The 2,257-nt window shown below is 58.0% G+C and overlaps 1 protein-coding gene across 1 annotated transcript in view; it reads left to right on the top strand.

Moving 5' to 3' along the window:
• Positions 1-62: 62 nt before the first annotated feature.
• LOC106001746 (cytokine receptor-like factor 2) overlaps positions 63-2,257 on the top strand; it is a 5,209-nt gene continuing 3,014 nt past the window's right edge. Inside the window, exons 1-2 of the mRNA XM_013036736.1 lie at positions 63-194; positions 2,134-2,218. Of these exons, the coding sequence (XP_012892190.1) occupies positions 95-194; positions 2,134-2,218 (185 nt within the window). The 5' untranslated portion in view covers positions 63-94. The remainder of the gene's footprint in view (positions 195-2,133; positions 2,219-2,257) is intronic.

The following is a 2,257-nucleotide window of genomic DNA, read 5'->3' on the forward strand; positions in this document are numbered from 1 at the left end:
CCATCCATCCATCCATCCATCCATCCACCCATCCATCCACCCATCCATCCATCCACCCATCCATCCAACCATCCATCTGTCCGTCCGTCCGTCCATGAGCCTCCGGGGCTGGCTGCCGGGGCCCTGGGCCGCCCTGGCCTCCACCCTGATGCTCCTCCCAACAGTGCTCGGGTCGGCCGGGGAGGAAGACAGAGGTGAGGAGGGAGGCCCAGGGTGTCTGTCTGTCTGTCTGTCTGTCTCTGTCTGTCTTTCTCCCTGGTGTCTGTCTGTCTGTCTCCCTGGAGTCTATCTGTCTGTCACCCTGAAGTCTGTCTGTCTGTCTGTCTCCCTGATGTCTCCCTGTCTGTTTCCCTGGTATCTGTCTGTCTGTCTGTCTCCCTGGAGTCTGTCTGTCACCCTGATGTTTGTCTGTCTGTCTGTCTCCCTGATGTGTGTCTGTCTGTCTATCTCCCTGGAGTCTGTCTGTCTGTCTCCCTGATGTCTGTCTGTCTGTCTGTCTCCCTGATGTCTCCCTGTCTGTCTCCCTCATGTCTGTCTGTCTGTCTGTCTCCTAGGAGTCTGTCTGTCCAGCTCCCTGGAGTCCATCTGTCTGTCTCCCTGATGTTTGTCTGTCTGTCTCCCTGTCTGTTTCCCTGGTGTCTGTCTGTCTGTCACCCTGATGTCTGTCTGTCTGTCAGTCTCCCTGGAGTCTGTCTGTCTGTCTCCCTGGAGTGTGTCTGTCTGTCTCCCTGTCTGTTTCCCTGGTGTCTGTGTGTCTGTCTCCCTGGAGTCTGTCTGTCACCCTGATGTCTGTCTGCCTGTCTGTCTCCCTGGAGTCTGTCTGTCACCCTGATGTCTGTCTGTCTGTCTCCCTGTCTGTTTCCCTGGTGTCTGTGTGTCTGTCTCCCTGGAGTCTGTCTGTCTTTCTCCCTGGTGTCTGTCTGTCTGTCTCCCTGATGTTTGTCTGTCTGTCTCCCTGTCTGTTTCCCTGGTGTCTGTCTGTCTGTCTCCCTGGAGTCTGTCTGTCACCCTGATGTCTGTTTGTCTGTCTTGCTGTTTCCCTGGTGTCTGTGTGTCTGTCTCCCTGATGTCTGTCTGTCTGTCTCCCTGTCTGTTTCCCTGGTGTCTGTCTGTCTGTCTCCCTGTCTGTTTCCCTGGTGTCTGTGTGTCTGTCTCCCTGGAGTCTGTCTGTCTGTCTGTCTCCCTGGAGTCTGTCTGTCTGTCTCCCTGTCTGTTTCCCTGGTGTCTGTGTGCCTGTCTCCCTGGAGTCTGTCTGTCTGTCTGTCTCCCTGGAGTCTGTCTGTCTGTCTCCCTGATGTTTGTCTGTCTGTCACCCTGATGTCTGTCTGTCTGTCTCGCTGTCTGTTTCCCTGGTGTCTGTGTGTCTGTCTCCCTGGAGTCTGTCTGTCTGTCTGTCTCCCTGGAGTCCGTCTGTCTGTCTCCCTGATGTTTGTCTGTCTGTCTCCCTGTCTGTTTCCCTGGTGTCTGTCTGTCTGTCTCCCTGATGTTTGTCTGTCTGTTTCCCTGGTGTCTGTCTGTCTCCCTGATGTTTGTCTGTCTGTCTGTCACCCTCATGTCTGTCTGTCTGTCAGTCTCCCTGGAGTCTGTCTGTCTTTCTCCCTGGTGTCTGTCTTTCTGTCTGTCTGTTTCCCTGGTGTCTGTCTGTCCGTCTGTCTCTCTCTCGAACGCATTCGCAGTGCTGGTGGGCATCCGTCCATCCGTCCGTCTGTCTGTCCATCTTACGACCCCCCCTCCAGTGCCCCCCAATCTTTCTCCTCCCTTCAGATGCCTCGGCCTTCCCCTCCCCCCACCCTGCTTTCCAGAACCTTCCTCCCCCCTCCTCTTCCTCTATCTACAGTCAACATCATCCCCCACCCAGGCCTCAACTTCCCCTTTTCTCTCTCCCGGGCGGGCGTGGGCTGAGATCTGATAATGGCACAGGACGTGCGTCACCCCGGCCTCCCTCAAAAATCCCCTCCCTGAAACTCCCGGAACCTTCCGGAAACGTCTGGAACTCCCAACGCCCGGGGGGGGCTGGGCCAGAGAGGACTGGGGAAGGCCCGGGGGTCGGAGGCCGGGGAGGGGGGTCAGAGGCCACATGCCCACCCATCATTCCCGCCCCTCCCACTCCTTGGGGCCTCGAACCCGCGCCAGGCCTGCGTCTGCTCTGCCTTGACCTCCAGACGGTGCTGGTGACCTGGGACCACGGCGGCCATGCCAACCTCAGCCTCCACTACAGGTGCGGCGGGGGGGGGAGGGGGTGAAGGGGAGGGCGGCG

The sequence above is a fragment of the Dipodomys ordii genome, unplaced genomic scaffold (genome assembly GCF_000151885.1).
Source record: "Dipodomys ordii isolate 6190 unplaced genomic scaffold, Dord_2.0 Scaffold387, whole genome shotgun sequence".
Taxonomy (NCBI): Eukaryota; Metazoa; Chordata; class Mammalia; order Rodentia; family Heteromyidae; genus Dipodomys; species Dipodomys ordii.